Raw genomic sequence first — 17,508 nt, 5'->3', positions numbered from 1 at the left:
AAGCAGCCACCAACAGGACCACATCCTGGGGTTGTCAACAGGCACCTCTGTGGTCCCTGCCAGCTTCCCTCCCGCTGGCCAGTGCCTGTGCCCCCGCAGCATGCTCAGGTGTCCCCCATCCCCGAGGACCATCCCCACTCAGAACCACAGTCTGTGCAACTTTTATTTCAATCAAGAAGTAATCAAATCTATGTACAGTCTAAAAACAGTGTAGAAAAGGTGAGTAAAAAGGCCCACAGTCCATCGGGAGTGAGGATGGAGGTGGGGCTGGCGAGCGTCGTACCTGGCACCCAGACGGGCTGGGCACTGTCCTGGCAGTGATGGTGCCAGGGCCAAGCAGAGGGAGGCTCACTGGGCACAGGGCAGGGAGGGTACTGCCTGCCTGGCTGAGTCCCCACAGGGCAGGCAGAGACCCCAAGACCAGTCACGCGGCCCACTGGACTTAGACAGGCCTAGGTCGGGCCCAGAGGAAGCCGAGAGCCAGCATGGATTCTGTTAGCAAGTCCACACCTGCAGGGGGAAGACTCCATTTCAAGTGCCACTTTGGCCATGCAGCCCCCAAGCCAGCTGCCATCGAGACCCGCCCCCAGCTGCCCGGGCTGCCAGCTCCCACCCGCCTCCCTTGCTCCCACTTCCCCACTCAGCCCCTGTGGATGGCCTGAGCCATGGTGCTGACCTTCACAGTGCTGTCCACAGCTCCGGAAAAGAGCCGGCCCCGGGACACGGCCAGCGCGGTCACACTGCCCTGGTGACGCAGCAGAGTCTGCGTGCAGATCATGTTGTCCATACTCCAGACCTGGGGACACACGGGACATGAGGACCGCCCAGGCCTGGCACCCGTCCTGAGCTGCCCCCTCCAGGCACTCGGCCATCTCGTACCCTGAGAGACCGGTCATAGGATGCGCTGAAGACTTTGGTCTGGTCTGGCGTCGAGATGACTGCCAGGGCGTACACGGTACCAACATGGCCCGTCAGGGTCCGCACCTGCTCCTTAGACTCGATGTCCCATACCTGGGGGGCGGCACCAGCAGGTCAGAGGCACAGATGGGGGCAGACAGGGGCCCAGGGTCAGACGCCGACCCCTGCGTTTGCTCTTACATGGATGAGGTTCTCGTAGGTGCCACAGACGATGTGGTGATTGGTCACGGCAATAGAGTAGACACTGCCGCCAGACGTCTGCAGGACGTGGATGCAGTCAAGGGTCCGGATGTCCCAGATCTACGGGCAAGCGCGGGCCACTTGGTCCCCGGCCAGGCCGCCCACTCACGACCCAGAGTGCACGAGAGGGTCTCCCTGTGCCAGCCCGGTGGGGGCAGGGCAGACAGAGCTGGTTCGGGGTCGGGGGGCCCACCTTGATTGTCTGGTAGGAGCCGCTGTACAGGTAGCTCTGGGCGGCCACCAGGGCTCGCACCCAGTGGTTGAGACCGGTGAGCTCCTTCTTCAGCTTCAACTCGGTGCCCACGATGTCCCAGACCTGTGGGAGCGGCCGTGAGCGCAGGCCGGAGGGGCGCGCACGGGCACCGACGCACACTCGCCGCCCGGCCTGACCTTGATGGCCTTCAGGGAGCCGCTGAAGAGCATGTTGTGTGAGGACACCAGTGTGCACACCGGGTTGTCGTGGGCCCGGATCGTGTTCACTTTCTGCAGGTTCTGGATGTCCCAGACCTGGTGGCAGACAGGCGCGAAGCCTGAGGCCCTGCTGAGCCCAGGCCCCAGTGGCACAGAGTGCCTGGGGCTCTCAGGCACGCGTGGGGCCCGACCCCGCCAGCCCGCCGGCCCCACTCACAATGATGGTGCAGTCGGCCGAGCCACTGTACAGCTTGCATCTGGGGAAGCAAAGCCAGGGTGTCAGGGCGCAAGAAGACAGCAACCCTGCTGACACCGCCCTGGCCGGGCCGAGAGAGCACTGGCCACCGGAAACCAGACGCCTGGGCTGTTGCTAGGACCACTACAGCTTCCTTGAGCCCAGCGTCGGTCTTCCCACCTCAGCGAGAGGACCTTGGACACGCCTGCCTGGCAAGCGTCTGACAGCTGAGCCGGGAGGTAATTACCCTCGTTAGCACTGCTGGCAGTCAAGCTGTTGCTTCCTGTGCGCCAGCATCTCACACGCACACACACACTCACGCCCACAGCACACAGCCTCATGACACGTGCCAGGAAGGACGGTCTACAAGGGGCACTCTGGGCTAGGGGGTGGCTGGGCCTGCCTCCCCTCCGGTCCTGCCTGTCCTTGGCCACCTGAGGCTCTCCGGGGTCAGGGCTCTGCTCAGGGAACACACAGCGTCAGAGACAGAGGCCCCACGTACCGCCACCCATGACTCGGCCCTGCTCAGGGTCCCAGGAGTGGCAGACAGAGTCACGCTACGACACATGCAGCCACAGTCCACGTGGGCCCTGTGCTCAGCGGACACACGTGCGCCCTGGACTCACCCCTGGATGCAAAGGGCCAGCACGATGCCGTCATGGCCCTCCAGAGTCTTCTGGCACTTGTAGGTGGTACATGTGTCCCACACCTGCAGAAACCAGGGTCAGGCCAGATCCCAGCAGGACCAGCCCAGTGGCAAGGGACACTATGGCGCGAATGATGTGAGCATGGGGGAGCAGAGAAAGCCCTGTCCATGGGCAGGCCTGGAGCTGGCAGAGTTTGGCGTGCTGTGCCCAGCCCTGCTGCTCCAGGCTGCCCGGGCCCTGGGCAGGCCCCTACCCACCTTGATGGTCTTGTCAGAGGAGCCGCTGAAGAGCAAGTCCCCCATGGAGTAGACGCAGAGACACCAGACGGGGCCCTGGTGGCCCACAAATGTTCCCTTGCATTTGAAGATCTGCTGTGGGTCATAGGCTGCAGAGACAGGAGGTATGAGGGGTCTGGGGGCCTGGGGACCACGGGGCGGGTGGCAGGGGGCCCACACTCACAGCCGAGGATGCCCATGTTCAGCCGCGCGTTGATGTGGGACAGCTCGTCCTGCGGGGCCAAGAGCAGAGCAGAGCGTGGGGTGGGTGGGGCCCCAATGGCCTTTCCTACCCAGGCAAGGGCCCCCAGCATAGACACCTAATCCTGAGTGGGAACAGGCCTCCTGCTGGGAGCCACCCCACCCGCTCCCAGTACCCGGCCCCGCCCGTGGCCCCTGCCCGCTCACGTTCAACATGGACGCATCCCTCCGGAACTCCATGAGGTCCTCGCTGAGCTTGCTCTGGTTTTCGTCCAGGACATCTGAGCGGCAGGGCAGGGGGTGTCAGGGACCCAAAGGCAGGGCTGAACCCCTGCGCCCCCTGCGCCGGGCTCTTACCGAACTTGAGCTCCAGGCTCTTCTCCAGCTGGTCGATCTTCTCCGAGAGCTTGCCCAGCATGGAGCGCAGGAAGGCGATCTCCTGGTCCTTCTGGGCCAGCGCCACATGCATCTCATGGAAGCGGTCGTCTGTCTGCTGCAGGAATTCCTTCAGGCCCTCAAAGCGGCACGTCTCCAAGTGCGTCTCGTACGTGTCCTGGTTCCCGATGAACGTGCACCTGGAAGGACGGGACAGCTGTCCTGCCCACCTGCCCGCCAGGTGGGCCCTTCCCTCTGCCTCTCCAGCCCAAAGAGTCTCCCACAAATCCCACTTCTATGCCGGGCCACTGCCCTGCACACAGCCACTCGCCCACCACCTGTCCTGCCTCCCCCAGCCATCCAGCCGCTGCACTCCGGCCCAGAGCTCCTCCAGGGCCCGCTCCCCCTCACTGGCTTCTGCCCCGAAGAGCCAGCTGCCGCCTCCTCTGCCAGCCCCTCTCCCCTCTGCCCTCAACTCGCTGCTGCTGGTCCAACTGTCAGAAGCCCTCTCCCAAGTCCAGGCCTGGCTTGCGCCCTCACATGCATCAGTCCCCAGCTCCCCGGGCGCCGTGTCCCCATGGGGCTCGGGTCTCCTCCTCGGCACCTGTACCTCAGTTTGTAATTACAGAGTCGACGGTGTGGCTCCCGCTAAGGCCGTCTCCCCAGTGCCCGGTACTCAGGCGGATCTCAGCCAAGGTTTGCTGAAGGAGGGACCGTGAATGCCAGCCCAGGCCTGCCGCCCCCGCCCGCCCGCCCCCGCCCAGGGCGGCCCCTTGCGCCCACCCCCGCCCACTCACCCGTACTTGGAGTGGGGACACTTGATGTGCTCGCACTCCTTGAGGTGAGCCTCCAGGTTCATCTTGAGGAGAGGCGGACAGCTGGGGTTGTTGGGGCAGCGCACAGGCCTGTAGTCACAGCTGCCCTCGTGGTCCCTGGAGGGGCAGCCGGGCGGCACGGCATGGGGGCTGAGTCCCCAGAGGCCCCAGCTCTCGGGGGCCCCAGGGGGGCGGGGACTGGGGGCAGATGGGGGCCCTTACTTTCGAGCGCTAAGCTTGATGGTGAAGGGGCACCCTCGGGGGTCCACCTCGAAGACGGAGGGCTTCCCGCCCCCCGCCGCCCGACAGCCGTGCCTGCAGTGGATGAAGAGCTCGCCGATCTGCTCGGCCACCGCGATGTTGTTCACCACCACTGTCAGCTTGGCGTTGTCCACGGGGCACTTCTCTGGGGGGGAGGGCACGCTGACCCCACAGCCCGCCCAGCCAGCCCCGCCCCGGGGAGAGCATGCCCTGGTGGGTGGCGGGCCTGGAGCCTGCTCCCCTGCCGGGTGGGCTGAGCCTACACCGGGGGCCTCATCCCCTCGTCTACCTTCCCCTCTGGGGCTCCCAGGACAGGAAGGGACGCTCGGCTGGGCCACCAGGGATGACCACTGGGTGAGCGGTGGCAACAGAGGCCTCTTAGTGGACCCAGGAGTCTGGAGGAGTGCCAGGGGGCTTGGGACAGAGCGTGGAAAGGGCCAGCGGCTAAGGCCTGAGTCCGCAAGGCCGGTAGCCCTGACAGCGGGCGCTGCACCCAGGGGTCTCGCCCACGCCTGCTGCAGGGAGGCCCCGAGCCTGGCCTGAGCGCTGGCCCGGGAACTGCCGGTGGCAGAGGATTAGGGGGCTCCATCAGAGCTGGGCCCCGGGCGGACCTCCCCAGAGGGACCTCCCCACCGCTGGGGACCTGGGTGGCCAGGCCTGGGCTGAGAGGGTCCTACCTGACTTCAAGGCGCATCTTCGGCAGAAGGTGTGCTGTGGGGACAACGGGCAGGTGGGGGCGCGGCCGCAGGGACCCCACCCCTCGCCCACTGCAGAGGCCACGTGCTGGGCGGCCCGACCGGGCGCCCCAAGGTTCGGGGCTCCCGGAGCACACAGGCCAGGAGGGCAGCTCACCCCACACGTGGTGATCACGGGGTCCTTGAACACACCGCAGCAGAGCTGGCAGCACAGCTTCACCGAGGGCTGCTCGGCGAACACCAGCGGCTCCTGGGACCAAGCAGGGCGGGGTGAGGGGCCCCGGGGTTGCGGGCACCCAGCTCCCGGTCCCGCCGGCCGGGCTGCCCTCCTGGGGCAAGAGCACCTCGGCCGCGGTGTGTCCCGAGGAGAGCCTGCTGAGGCCTAGGGCTCGAGGGAACTCACGTGGAGAGGCCCTCCAGCTGTGCCCACCCTCACCCTAGGACGCAGACCAGAAGGGGCCCCAGGTGAGCCCTCCCTTTCCTGCCAAAAGCTGGTCCTTGGGCAGCCCCTGGAACTGGGAGTGAGAAGAACGTGCCTGGGGGACCCAGCCTGGGCCCCCGAGTCCCCGCTGTGGACCTGTGTAGATAGGGGGCCTGAGGGGAAGGGGCCCCCACCGCCCAGCCTAGGGAGGGGCCCCCACCGGCCACACCTACCGGCTCCTCCTCCTCCTCCGGCAGTGAGAATGTGGAGCGGAGGGACATGCTAGACTCGGAGTGCAGGGAGCGCACGGAGATGGCCGAGTCGGAGCGGCGAGGCGTGCTGATGGGGGGCTGCGGGCAGGGGGGCGACCATCAGCCGGCGAGACGGCCAGGCCCGGACCCCCAGCCCAGCGGGCGCCCGCCCAGTCCCCAGCGTGCCGAGGGCACGAAGCTCGCCCCGCAGTCCTGGCCCTGCAGTCGGGACTGTCGCTTACATCTGCCAACTTTCTTTGTGTAAATGGAGAGACTTCCTGCTATTCAATTCTACGAGGACACGCTCGGCCTGCTTCCTGCTTCCCGTGAGGGAATGTGGGCCACAGAGGGGGCACCTCCACCAGCCAATCCTGGGGCGGGGGCGGCCACAGCCCCCAGACTGCCAGAGGGAGGGGCTGGAAGGCTGGCTGTGGGGCTCCAGGGGCCGAGGGGCCGTCCTGCCCGGGGACAGTAGCCCAGGCCAGGGAGGCTCCCAGGGGAGGGTGGACACCCCCACCAAACCCCAGCCCAGCTTCTGAGAGCAGGGGGAGGGGCACAGGTGCTGGACTCTGCCTGAGCCCCCAGAGACACAGAAAGGGGTGTGCCGGGACAAGGGGCACCACCCGTTCTTTCCCTCAGGGCCCAGAATTCTCCAGGAGAGATCCTACGAGAGCAACTGCTCCAGTCACTCCCATGCTCCTCTCTCGCTCTCCTGAAGCCTCATTCAAGAGCCATAAACCGCCTGCCTCCAAGCCCAGCCCACTGGACCCTCTGGGCCCAGCCCCCTCTGGGCCCAGCTGCCTCCTTCCGAGCCACGGGGGGTGCGTGGACTGTTGAAAGGGTCCCCTCCCCACCAGCCCGAGGCACGAGACCCCTGTGGGCCCAGGGAGGCTGGCCGGGTAGCGTCAGGGCCCGGCTTCCTGGTGTGCGGGCGGCAGAGATCCATGTGCCCAGCAAGCCCACAGACGGGCACCTCCCTCACCAGGGCAGCACCCAGCAGCCCAAGTGGCACGTTTGCATGGAAACGCCACGTGAGGAGCGAGAGGGGAAAGTCAGAGGAAGTGAGTCAAACCATCCCCAGGGCAGCAATGGAAACCAGAGGGCAAGAACAGGTCCAGGCGGGAGCGGGCCAAGCGCGCGGGCTGGCTGGGCTCTCTCTCCCTGGCCGCCTGCCCGCTGTGGGGACCCCACTCCGCCCGAGTGCAGGGGCAGCTGCAGGCCTGGGCTGGGGGCAGGGCCTGGGAAGGCCTGGCTCCTCAGGGCCAGCAGCGGGTGTGGCTGGGGGCCTGGCAGCCGAAGACTTGGCATCCAGGTGGCCGTGGCTCCGGGCCCTCACAGCACGCGCCCACATCCCGAAGCCGCCGAAACCCAAGGATTTCAGACACCACAGGGGATCCACTGTCCTCACGGCCCAGCTGGGCAAGCGGGCCTACTGCTTCCAGCCTTGCTCCATGAACACGTCATGGGCCCTGGGCATGTCACAGGCCCTGGACACGTCACAGGCCCCGGACACGTCACAGGCCCCAGGCATGTCACAGGCCCCGGGCACATCACAAGCCCTGGGCACGTCACGGACCCCAGATACAGAGGCAGGCAGAGCCCAGGGGAGAGGGTGAGTGCTTGGGGAGGGCCTAGTGCCGTTCTGGGCACATGAGTGTGTTTTTTGAATAATTAGAAATACTTTTTTTCTCTCTATTAAACAGAAAACAAAGGCTGGCCACTGAGGAGTAAGCTTGGGTGCTGGGGGGCTAGCAGGGCTGGCCAGCTGGCCAGAGGGATGTCCAGGGGAAAGCAGAGGCAGCCCAGAGAAGTGGGCGAGGGTGAGGGCCTGAGGCTGACCGTGCCCCATGCCCGCTACCCGGGCCCACCTTTGCTTCCCCCTGCAGCCCCAGAGCCTAGCGAGGGGCCAGTGGGCAGACTGGCAGGGAATGGCCACTGTGACCCTGGCCCCACTGCCTGGGCTCCAGCCAGCTCCAACTCTGCCCCAAACCCCTAAATCGGTAACCCCCACCAGGGCCTGTCCACACTTCCCTACCTGCTGACTCCTGTCTCTGGTCAGGACCCCCAGGCTCAGGGCCCCTGCCTGCACCTGGCAACCCACACACACAGCCTCCACCCAGTAGAAGAAAAAGCTTCAAAGATGGGGATCAGACCTGGTCACGCTCCTGAATGAACCTTCCGTGGCTCCCACCACCCCCACATGACAGAGTCAAACACCCAGACCTGCGGACGCTGCACCCCCCAGCCTGGCTGCCCCTTGCCCCTCTGGAAACCCAGCCATAGGGGCCCAGGTCTCGGGGTGTCGCTGCGCTGGACCCCTGCCTCACCACTCTCTCCACCCTCACCCGAGCTCAAGGCGCTCCCTGCAGCTCCTCCCGGGCCCCGGGCCCCGAGCCCCAGGCCCTGGAAGGGAGGGCCTGGCGAGAGTGAGGCCCACTCCCAAGGGCAGAGAGGAGCATGGCGCAGACCTACCATGCTGTCCTCCTCGTCCCGCGGGGAGTAGGCCAGGGAGCTGGAGGAAGAGGGTGTCCTGCGGTGCTGCTTGTATGTGCTGGTCCCATCGGCTGCAAAGAGAAAGGACCACGGTGGGCCGTGCAGGGAGGCCGGACCGCCAGGGCGGGCTGCGGACGCCCCTGCTCATGGGCCAGGCGGGGGCTGCCCCGGACAGCCCCAGCACTGAGCCCAGAAGCCCCCTGCCCCAACCCTGCCGCACCCAGGCAGAAAGGTCTGCAGCCCCTCAGCTGGTACAGCAGCCTGGTGGTCCAGGCCCCTCTCCACCCACCTCCTCCTGCCTGTCACCCCAGCTACCCAGAGAAGGCACTGGTCAGGGGTCCACATGGGAACAGGGGTTTCCCTCTGAGTTGCCGCAGGCAGCAGCCGGAGGCACACAGTGGCCCCCACTGGTCTCCGGCCCAGCCGGGCCCAGACGTCACAACAGCCCCCAAGGCATGGGTGCACAATCCAGGCTTCAGTGGGCTGCCCTGTGAGTGGCCGTGGGTCCCTGCCTGTAATCAGACCGCCTGGGCAGGGCAGCTGGTCAGGCCTGGTCGCTGGCTCTGCCCCGCCCCGACACTGAGGGGGTACTGGGTGGGACAGGCCCCGTCTGCCTCTGCCCGGGAGCTCTCCTCCGCCAGGGCAGTGTGCCCTGCAGCTTCTAAAGGCAGATGAGAAATCAGGGACCCAAGAGACGTGGGTAGGGGGGGATGCGGATTTGCTTTTCCCTCAGAAAGGAACATCTGAGGAAAAAAAGAGGGCTCTTTCAGAGCCCCCCGGGGCAGGGGGTCACTCGGCAGGAGAAAGGAGCCTGGGTGAGCAGACGTATGCAGTGGGCTGGGGGCCCTGCCACCAAGTGTATCCAGAGAAAACCCTGGAGAGGCAGCTAAAACACTACTTTAATCAGCAGCTGGTGCACCCTGAGGTGGAGCTTCCCACCGGCTCAGTGGTAATGAACCTGCCTACACGCAGGAGCCACAGCAGACATGGGTTCAAACTCTGGGTGGGGAAGACCCCGTGGAGGAGGGCACGGCAACCCACTCCAGTGCTCTTGCCTGGAGAATCCCAAGGACAGAGGAGCCTGGTGGCCTACAGTCCATGGGGTCGTGGAGTCGGACACGGCATGGAGTCAGCACACACGCATGTACTGCGAGGAGGGCCGAGCCCTGAAGAGGCAGAAGGACGAGCAGTCCTGCCCGGAGGGGCCACGTGCAGTCTCCAGGGAGGAGGCTGCGCCTTCGTGTGCTGGTTCCTCCCCACCTCCCGGACACATCACGCTGGGGGCTCCCCAAGGGACCAGACTCCAGGAAGGAGCCCAGCAGTCTGTCCTGCCACTGTCCCCGAGCCTCACCCTAAGAGCCTGGGCTGGGATGAGTCAGGGGTCACTTGATCAGGGATGGGGGGTGAAGTGGTGCCCACCCAGAGAGGCGGCAGGCAGGGCGCCGCAAGGAGGTGCAGGGGGACCTGGGGGCAGGCAGCGGGATGGCGGACTGCTTCCCCGGCCCAGGCTGGTCTGGGCTCCCGGGCTCACCTTTTGTGATGGTGGTGACAGCTGAAAAGGCGGGCCCAAAGGTGGTTTCCATTCTGGTCTGGAGAGAGAATGAATGTGACTTGGCCCCGACCCCGCAGAGGATGTGAACACACACGTGGATATGGGCTGACACACTGTCCCACTAAGGACCCCGCGTGCACACACACTCACAGACACACCAATCACACACATGGCACGGCCCACCCAAGGGACCTCCAGGGACGGACTGGGTGTTCTGGAAAGCCCCCCGGGGCCCTGGGTGTGTGGGATGGGCACGGGGCGTGCCCAGAGGCGACCCTCCCCGGGGTTGGCCCTCACCCCCGCGGTGTCTGGGGTGGGAAGGTTGCTCGGCCCCCCGGAGAAGCGGTTGTAGCGGGCGCCCTTGCCCGAGCTCATGCTCTAGAGCGGCATCCAGGCTCCTCGGGTGGCGTCCCCTGTGGGCAGAACACAGACACGGGGCTCCAGACGGCGGCCCAGGCCCCGCTCGTTGGCAGGGCTGCTCCGGCAGGCCTGGCTCGACCACCAATCCCAACAAGGGTGGGCTCCTGCGGTTGAGGCCCTCTCCCCTCCTGCCCGCCCCAGGTGTGGACAGGCCGGAGGAAAGGAGGCGGCCGGGGGGTGGGCGGCAGGAGCTGGTGCTCAGTCCCACCTTGCTCCAAGGCTTAGCCCTTGGCAAAAGCCTGCCAGCTCTGCCCCCCAACCCGCCCCCTCACTCCTGCTCTGTCTGCTCCTCGGGGGCCAAGGCCAGGATGCTGCTGGGACCAAGGCTGGGCCAGCCTCAGGCTGTTTACCCGCCAGGGCAGGTGCGGCCACGCCCCAGGAGACCTGTTGGGTGGTGCCCCACCCCTCACCAGCCGCACCACACATAGAAATCCCCTTCAGACAGGAGAGGAGCGCAGAGCTTGGGCTCTTGATCGTGTACAAGGACTAGGGTAAGCAGGTAGCAGGGAGACAGTGCTATGGGCATCACCCCCGGTTTCTGGGGACTCCCACCCGATAAGAGAGGAGCTAAGGTGGGCCCAGGGAGAGCTAGCCAGGCCTGGGTGTAAGCAGACCCCGTCAGCCGCCCACAGAGGATGTGCCCTCCGGGAGGGCATCTCCACTCCTAAGATAGTGCCCACCCTGACGGGGCCATCTGATGTGAAGAACTGACTCACTGGAAAAGACTCTAATGCTGGGAAAGATAAAAGGCAGGAGGAGAAAGGGGCGACAGAGGATGATGGTTGGATGGGATCACCGACTCCATGGACGTGAGTCTGAGTAAGCTCCGGGAGTTGGTGATGGACAGGGAGGCCTGGCCTGCTGCAGTCCATGGGGTTGCAAAGAGTCAGACACGACTGACTGAACTGAACTGAACTGAGGTGGCCATATCAGCAGACCCCACCCCTCCCAGAGCGGTGTGCCTGATGTCAGGACCTGCTGAGTCTGCAGCCAGGAACACCACGTCCCCCACGGCGGTCAGCTGTGTTGAGAGCCCTGCACAGGGAGGAAGGCCACACGCCCAGGCCCTATCACCAGGCCCGCATGAGCTCTGCACCTTGGGAGACCTCCAGCAACCTCCCCTGGACACGCACCACGGGCTCATCACCCGGCGCCCGGCCCAGGCATCACACCAGCATCAGGAACTGCTCTTCCCACGCTGCGGGGCAGGCAGGGGCCCACCCGGTGGTCTGGGGGTCTTGCAGGACCCTGAGGCTCCAGGGGGAAGGACAACCCAGCCCCCCACGAGAAGGTGGGAAATGCTCTATGCTCCCCATGTGAGTCCAGCAGACAGCAAGGCACAGTCCAGTTGGTTCTGGCACTTTCCACACCAGGCCCTCCTGACCTGCCCATCCAGCGACAACCACACCCCCCACAACAGCCAAGCAGTGTGTCCTGGGGCCCAACCTGGCAGCACAGCAGGGAGGGGTTGGCTCTACAGCTCTCCTTATTTCTCCCCAGCTACACCCCTCCCAAGACCACCTCTCGCCACTGGCCCAAGTTTTGAGACTCAGGCCTTGACACGGGGGCTCTCAGCCCCCACAGGTGGCACTGCCACGAGGCACCTCGCCCGCCTGCAGGGCTCTGAGTGCCTGAGAGGGTTCCCCAGAGCTTGGCCAAAGCCTCCCCCTCCTGCCTGCTGCTGGCCCTGCTGTGACTCAAAGTGCTTGCCCCCCCACCCAACCCCCCCTCTCTGTGGCTTGTTCTCTAGGGTTAACAGGGGCTCTGGAAGCCCACCTCCAGGGCCCCTGTGGGTCTCCCTGTTAAGAAGGAAGTCCTGGGGGCTGCCCTGCTACGAGTAAGGCCACTGGGCCGTGGCTGCGTGAGGCCCAGCCAGCGCCAGCACTCAACCCATCCGCGCGAAGCGCTCCACCCCTTTGGGGAAACCCGCGGCTAGCGCTGGGAGGCCGCCGGCTGACACTGACCTGGATTTTACAATCATCTGCTCCCTCTGCTGCAAGCTCTCCGGGGCCACGAGGCCAGCTGCTGGCTGCAGAGAGCAGCGCCCACGGTCCGGGCGGCCGTGACCCTGGCAGGCGCTTCCCCCCGGGCCGCAGCCAGCCTGCCCGCCCCCTCCGGGGTGCCGGTTGCCTGAGCGCCTGTTGCGGCGGCTGTCTGGCTGTCCCGCTCCGAAGTGAAGTAAACAGAAAGGCACGCAGGACTCGCAGGCAACATGCAAATCAGCCGGAAAGTCCCCAGACAGCCAATAGGGTCAGGCGGGGCGAAGACACAGGACCCGGCAGGGGACAGACGGGACAGGACTGGCCCCGGGAGCCGGGCTGAGAGAGGGAAGGACGGAGGGAATCACTTCCCGGTTCACGGGGTTCAGTGCACCGCCCCGGCCCCGGATGATGGGGGACCTTGGTCGTTCCGCCCACCCGTGCACCCTGGACGGTGGGGGTACTCTGGCCACCTGGTCCACCCGTGCGCCCTGGATAGTGGGAGGACCGTGTCTGTTCCGTCCACCCACGCGCCCTGGATGGTGGGGGGAACCCTTCCACCCCACCCACTCACGCACCCTGGAAGGTGTGCGGGGGCGGGAGGGAGGTGACTGTTGCCCTGCCCACCCTGCTCGCCCCGCCCACCAGGAACGCTGAGATTGCATCCAGAGCTTCTTGGAATTGAGCGAGATGCCACCCGGCCCGCCCTCAGACTGGCCCCCCAGGGGCTGCATTTCGTAATAACAGTCCTCCCTAGTATCCTCTTCCTGGAGGCCAAAACCCCAGGAACGCAAGAGCACAGCTCAGCACTCCGCAGGCTGGGGCTCCCTGGAGGCCAGCCCGGGGTGGGGGTGTGCCCTGGCCCTGGGGGAGGAGGCCCCTTCCCCACCCCACAGTCCACCTGAGGCTCATACACAGGCAGGACGTTGTTAACAGAGAGTGAGACAGACTCCTCACCCACGCCAGAACCTGGCCCTTGATAAACTGGGAAAAGCTGTGGGCTGGCAGACCAAGGAGACCCCACCCGGTGTGGGGGAGGGCCAGAAGCGTTCCCCCTCACCCTTCCTCCTTCCCGGCCAAGGCACCTCAGCACAGTCTGGGGGCTGGATTCAGAGATCTTATCCCTGAGAAAGGCCCCAGTCCTGATGGAAATGGGGTGTCCACCTGGGGTGAGGCTGGAGGGCCGGGAGACCAAGAACAGCCCCGCCCCTGCCTTGCCTGAGCTGAGGTCAACGCCCAGGGGTCCCTGGCCACCCACACCCATGTCTAAGGGTCTCCTGGGGCCTGGGGTGCACTTACTGCCCAATGAGGAACTAGAAGTTCGCCGCAAATGCCCCAGCGCCTGAACTTCTCCATCCACCCGGCTTCAGGAAAGCCCCCCGCCCACTCCTCTGATCAGCCCCCTTGGGAGGGAGCCCAAAGGGATCTGATGGGGCGTCCCCTTCAGGAGTGTGGAACATGATGCCCCTTCCCCTCGGGAAATACCCAGAGGGCTGTGGGGGCAGCCATGGTCAGCGGGGTGGCCAGACGAGGCCGAGATCTGCCTCCAGACAGCTGCTCTGACAGCCCAAGCAGGGGGTGTGCTCGGGTCCCCCGAACAGCACGTGCTGAGCCAGCAGGGGGTGGACTGGCCTCTAAACACCATCAAGCCACACACTTGATGCTGACTGCCCCAGGGAGGGGCGTGGGTGGCTCCAAGGAGCTCTGTGTTCAGCCTTGGCCTCACCTACAGATCACACAGCCCCAGGTAAGTCCTGCCCCGGGGCCCCCTGGCCCAAGCCCAGGCCAGGCTGCCAAGTCCTATAGAGACAGGCCTGGTTGCCATAGCAAAGCTACACACACTTCCCATCACTGTTCCCTGTGTCTCCTTAATATGCTTTTTCCATCCCAGACAGGCAGGCTGTGACTGTCAGGGGTCCCCTCGGACCCCAGCGCACCCTGGTCTGGGGCCTGCCCGGCTACCTTCCCTCCCAGCGCTCGGCCCAGGCCTTTGCCCTCTCCTCTCCATCCTGCCCCTGGCACCCACAGCCCAGACTCTGGAGGTTTCAGAGCTGCCGAAGACACCTGCTGTGGCCTGCCCTCCCCAGGGCTCTGCCCCCTTGCCTCCTCCACCCAGCCTCCTGGCCTTTCCTGTCCAGGGGCAGCCTCTCCAGCCTGCCCATCCCTCCTGCACCACAGCCCAGCCTTAACCTCTACTTGGCAATGGAAATGCCTTCCCGTCCCCACCTGCCCTGGGGGGCCAGCCTCATCCCCCCAATCCTTTCTTCCCCATATCTGAGGACCATGTATGAAGTCAGGGCCTGGCCCAGCCTGGGGGACAGCGCAGGGAAAGAATGTGCTGGAAAGAGGTGGGATTCATCTTCCTCTCTCAGTGTCCAGCTGCAGGGCCGCTTTTTCCTGCCCACACCCTCCCTCCACCTCAGGGCCCAGCCAAGCCCCAGTGGCTGTCCTAAATCAGGGTGTCTAAACTCATGGAGACAGGCCCGGGGCCTCGACCTAAGAGCCAAGTGGCTGGTAGTCCCTGGGCCCCGTGTGCACCTTCAGGCTCCCCTGGCCGTTGTCTCATTGCTCCCTGTGTGGCTTCTGTCTCCTGGGTTTCCTCCTTCTTGCTTCCCAGTGGAAGTCGGGAAGGGCATGTAGGCCCTGGGCCAGATCTGGGTCTGGAGGTGACCAGCTCAGCCCTCGGGCACACCCCTCCAGTCCTGGTTTCTGCTAGGCTGCTCCTCCTTGCTCCTGGGGGCTGCTGGAAATGTCCATCCCCCAAAAGACTTTCAGACAGCCCACTTCCTCCTGCCCAGGCGGCTAAGGGCTAGGTGTGCACAGTGACGTCAGCACCAGCCCCACCTGACTCGACACTCCCCTGGGGAGCGACCATCTCTTCTGACTCAGGGCTAGCACACGGGGACACTGAGGACACCAGCTGAGAGGGATTGGTGGGTCCGTCTTCATGAGTCCCCCCGCCTGAGCCAGCTAGAGGCCTGAAATGCTGGGTGCCCACCCGCAAGTGCCAGGCTCGGGGAGACCTGAGTTCAAACCCCACCTCTGCCACTTGGCAAGTGTGCAACTTCGGGCAAGTTGTGTGCCTGCCTGGTCCTCAGGTTTCTTCACCCGTTAAATGGACTGGCTACACCCAAGCCTGGAAAGAACTGTGAGAGATGCATGTGAGTTAGCAACGAAGGCTCCACCGACATGAGCTCCTTCTTGAGAATTCAAAACAGAAGCTGCAAGGTCACCACAGGCACAGCCAGCCAGCAAGAGGTCAGGGCCGAGGCTGACCAAAGTCCTGTTCCTTCTGCTTCCTCTGTGGCGGCCAGCAAACGAAGGGGCCCCACCTTGCAGGTAAACCAGCCCCTCCCCAAGCCAGCAAGAGGCTGGATCATCGTGTCTGGGCAGCCGAAGCCTCCAAAGTGGCTCAGGCCTTTCAGCCACATCCTCCTCCATTTCCCAAACTGCCTATTCTTTTGTCCAGCCAACTGGCCAAGATTCACACCCGACTCTGGAGAAGCGGAGAGGAGGCAGAGGGTCAGAAGTACCACTGAGCTGCTCAACCTGCCAGAGGCACTTTTCTGGGGGTTTCTGTCCGCCCTTAGGCAATACTGAAGACTGTGATCTTTTCCATTTGTTTCCAGAGAGGTCATGACACACAACCATAGTGGAGTCACTCCACAGAGAACCTCAGCTCAAGCTCGTCCTTCCTGGCTGGGCTCTTATCAGCCAGGTAGCCCATGTCCCGGCTCTCCTTGCTCCGAAGGAGAAGGGTCTGGCTTCCTGGAGGCAGTGCTGTTATAGCATGCAGACACCTTGAGACACAGGGACTAGGGTTTGCATAGAGAAGCTTGGATGCCCAGAGCAGTACAAGGAGGGGATTTACGACAAAGAGAAGAAGAGATGTGGGAAGGGAGAGGCCCAAAGAAATGAAATGTGGAAGAGAGATGCCACATGCTTGCCAAAGGCTGGGGGTGGGCAGCCCCCAGGAGAGGGGGCCTGCGTGTAGATGAGGAGAGGTCTGAGGGATGGGAGAAGGGGACACTGATGAGCAGCGCAAAGCTCTAAAGCAAGGGACATAGCACAGTGGGGTGGAAACCCTCCCCCTGCAAGAGCAGGACCCCAGACTCAGCCCCAGCTGACCGTCCTGACCTGGCTCAAGACAACCTGGCCCAGGCAGCCAAACCCAAGTGAGGATTAGAAGAGGAACCACGCCCCCACCCCCACCCCCACCCCCGCCCCCCGCACACAATCCTACCTGACGCCTACTCTCCTGTGCTCGAGTTCCCCAACAGCCTCCCTTGTGAGCACCACGCAGCCTCCATCCTGCACTCTGGCCTGGCCTTACCACTTCACCTCTCACCCCATCCCCAGAACCCGCTGGCATCCTCTGAGCTTTTTTATCCTGGGCCTTTGCAGTCCTTTTTCTCTGCCCAGCACGCTTTTCCAGCAACTTCCCAGGACAGGCTGCATGCTGGAGGTGCCCCTCCTCAAGCCTGTCTCTTTCTCAACGCCCTGCTTCTTTCCGTTTTCCATAGCACCTGTCACAGATCCCCATGACTATGTTTGTGTATTGTGGGGGACCCCCGATCACCGGTTCTGAAAAGAGGGGACGCTTGGAAATGGCTGGAGACATTTTTGGTTGTCACACCGGGGGCGAGGGAGGCTACTGGCATCTGGTGGGTGGAGCCCAGAGATAGTGATCAACACACTACAAGGCACAGCGGGCAATGACGATGGGCACGAAGTGCCAAGAGGGGCGAGGCTGAAAAATCCTCCTCGAGAAGAGTACAGGAGAACTGGGATCTCGCTCTCCGCAGTCTCCCCGCGCCTGTTACAGTGCTGGGCACCCGGCGGCGAGCCGTTAAACGGAGGAAGAAGAAGCGAATAAAGAAAAGAATGGAGGAGAGGAGCAAGCGATGGCCCAGCTGACAGACAGACAAACGCACGGACGAGGGAAACCCCGGCGCGCCTGAGCCCCGCCCCCCAGGCCCGAACCCTTCCCGGGGCCCCAAACGCCGGGCCCCTCGCTCCACCGCGCGGACCGAAGGCGCGAGCTCCGGACCCGGCACGCCGCGCGGACACTCACCCGCCCGTGGACGCTCGAGAACGGGAGCACCACCCTCTCGCCTCATCGTGGCCCCTCGGCCGCCGGCCGGGGAAGGGACGGGCCGCTCGAGCCGGAAGCGCGCCGGCGCGCTGCCCGCCGGGAATTGTAGTTCCCCAGCTCTCGGGGCCCCAGGCGGCCGCCTTCCCCTCGGCTCTTCAGGAACTACGACTTCCGGCGGCTTCTACGTCGCAGGGATGGATTGGTGGCTTCGGAATCACTCTATG

General features: G+C 64.7%; 1 protein-coding gene across 3 annotated transcripts; it reads right to left on the bottom strand.

The window, feature by feature from the left end:
- TRAF7 (TNF receptor associated factor 7) lies at positions 146–17,376 on the bottom strand. Of its 3 annotated transcripts, none has more exons than XM_018040663.1 (21): positions 17,264–17,376; positions 10,088–10,203; positions 9,770–9,827; positions 8,218–8,309; positions 5,728–5,844; positions 5,231–5,323; positions 5,056–5,089; positions 4,340–4,523; positions 4,100–4,234; positions 3,285–3,502; positions 3,135–3,208; positions 2,911–2,959; positions 2,709–2,836; positions 2,431–2,513; positions 1,787–1,826; positions 1,549–1,665; positions 1,352–1,474; positions 1,099–1,218; positions 880–1,011; positions 677–796; positions 146–510 (listed from the first exon to the last, which is right to left on the bottom strand). In XM_018040663.1, exons 2-21 carry the CDS (start codon positions 10,163–10,165, stop codon positions 496–498), a joined length of 2,010 nt encoding a protein of 669 aa, XP_017896152.1. In that variant the 5' UTR covers positions 10,166–10,203; positions 17,264–17,376; the 3' UTR covers positions 146–495. The 3 variants fall into 3 exon arrangements, with proteins under 3 accessions (XP_017896152.1, XP_017896154.1, XP_017896153.1); XM_018040665.1 differs by having other exon boundaries at positions 4,106–4,234; XM_018040664.1 differs by lacking the exon at positions 17,264–17,376 and adding an exon at positions 12,175–12,490.

Source organism: Capra hircus, chromosome 25 (genome assembly GCF_001704415.2).
Source record: "Capra hircus breed San Clemente chromosome 25, ASM170441v1, whole genome shotgun sequence".
NCBI classification, from domain to species: Eukaryota; Metazoa; Chordata; class Mammalia; order Artiodactyla; family Bovidae; genus Capra; species Capra hircus.
Note: the sequence above shows the minus strand (reverse complement) of the source record. Positions and strands in the feature narration are given on the sequence as shown.

Excerpts from the sequence above, each read along its gene's own strand:
- TRAF7 (XM_018040663.1), bottom strand. The coding sequence starts at position 10,165 with ATGAGCTCGGGCAAGGGCGCCCGCTACAACCGCTTCTCCGGGGGGCCG. Across the intron at positions 4,524-5,055 it reads AAGATGCGCCTTGAAGTCAG|AGAAGTGCCCCGTGGACAAC; the intron begins GTAGGACCCTCT and ends CCTCCCCCCCAG. Across the intron at positions 1,475-1,548 it reads GCTCCCTGAAGGCCATCAAG|GTCTGGGACATCGTGGGCAC; the intron begins GTCAGGCCGGGC and ends CCGCTCCCACAG.